Source organism: Volvox carteri (assembly GCF_000143455.1).
Source record: "Volvox carteri f. nagariensis unplaced genomic scaffold VOLCAscaffold_11, whole genome shotgun sequence".
Taxonomy (NCBI): Eukaryota; Viridiplantae; Chlorophyta; class Chlorophyceae; order Chlamydomonadales; family Volvocaceae; genus Volvox; species Volvox carteri.
In genome coordinates, this window is record NW_003307554.1 from 992229 (window position 1) to 993966 (window position 1738).

General features: G+C 52.5%; 1 protein-coding gene across 1 annotated transcript in view; it reads right to left on the reverse strand.

Moving 5' to 3' along the window:
- VOLCADRAFT_89094 (uncharacterized protein) overlaps positions 1-1224 on the reverse strand; it is a gene marked incomplete at both ends in the record, with an annotated part of 11627 nt that extends 10403 nt beyond the window's left edge. Inside the window, 3 exons of the mRNA XM_002948780.1 lie at positions 205-282; positions 940-1029; positions 1183-1224. Coding sequence (XP_002948826.1) covers positions 205-282; positions 940-1029; positions 1183-1224 — 210 coding nt within the window. The remainder of the gene's footprint in view (positions 1-204; positions 283-939; positions 1030-1182) is intronic.
- Between the last annotated feature and the right edge of the window lie 514 nt (positions 1225-1738).

Here is a 1738-nt window from a genome sequence, read left to right on the forward strand (position 1 = left end):
GGNCGGAGGGGTTGGGCCCCCGAGGGGCAGGAACGGACGGAAGTAAGGTAGTTGACGAGCCGAGGAGGGGCGCCCCAAGTAGGGCCGGGGAAGGCAAGGAAAGCCTGCCCGGCACCGGACAGGCAAGGGGCGAGTCCTGCAGTAAGGTAGGCAACCGTAAGAGAGGGCCAGAGAAAAGGATGCGCAGAGAGAGGGGGCGCGCACCGGGTAGGCAGAAGACACAGTCGGATGAGGAGGATTCGCATAGACGAGGCGTAACAACGGCGAAGGAGGTCGCCGCTTCTGTGGAGAAGCAGAGGCTGGGTGGAGGCGAAGGTGAATGGCAAAGTAGCGACGAGCGAAGTTACCTGTGGCACGAGCCGAACTAGAGGCAACGCGGCGGAGTCTTGGGAACGAGGTAGAGAATATGAATGGTAGGTAAGAGAGTCGGCATGAGGCTGGAGGCTTACGTTTTCTGCTGTCGATGACTGCATTAGGTTATTTTCGTACTCTCTACTCGATTGCCGTGCGAGCGGCCCACCCGCCCTCCCACTAACAGCCAAATGGCTGATCGGAATTGTCTTTGAAGGGTTTGGGTACCGCGGGAGTGTGGTCGCAGACGCAATGGCCTTCCCCACAATAAGTTAGTAGTGAGTACGGATCACGCGATGACGTTTAAGCAATGTGCCAGCCAAGCATGTGATTACAGGATCGATAGGCAGGTGTGCGTGCTTGTAGTAGATGGTACACAGTACAGCAGACATCTCAACTACAAATACACGCGAATCACTCAACCAGCATCTCGAGAGGCCTTTTCAGCGGCCAGCTATTGCAGTGCTTACATGCATCATGCACACGCACCACGGCACATGCATGGCAGCACATCTGGAAATGCAGGCAAGCGTGTTTGCACACGCATGCTTTTAGTATGTCACTTAGAGAAGCAGCACAACTCCTCACAGGAGCTGTATTGGCGAGCCCTGTGTTGATGGAGCAGTCGATGGGCGCCCCCTGGGAACTGACGGCCGGCACGAAGGTGTAGTTGTAGCCCTGTCAGCCAAGCACACAAATGGAGGAGGGCAGGTGAGCATGTAAATGCTACACCTTCATCTTATGCATCTTCCAGATTCGCTTGCCCTTTGTTTGTATTTGCTTCCCATACCCATTATTGCTTACTTCTAAAGCTGATCGATACTTCCTAACCTTTATTTTGACGTGTATGGCTAACCACAACAACCCATTCATATTTACTCCATACGAGATATAAAGTAGAAAGATGCACATCATGGCTGGGCAACACCAGCAAAGATACGTGCACGTGTATTTAGGTATGTGCATGGTGACGAATCAAAGGATGCATACACATCCACCGAGGATGCAAACATTTATATAACATTGCACTGCTTCGTCAATGCAATGCTGCATGGCAAGCTCAATTAAGTTATCTGTGACATAAATGAGCTGGTGTATGATGTGTGAAACAGGGGGGTATATCTTCACCCATTGGCAGCTACCCGGCGAAACCCTGCCTTCCCCGGTATTTCGTGGCACCCTCATCCAGTCACCCTAGCCAACTTCTCAGTGGATCGCTCAGGTTCCGCACCCACCACCAGCATCCAATGGAAATTGCCAAGTTGACATCGGCATAACTCCATTCCTGGTTAGCTCGCAGGTCAACTTTATCTCAGATCATCACCATGAATCAATCAGGGGCGCAATTGCTTCCGCCATGGATCCGTCCATGGTCTCGATCCTGGGA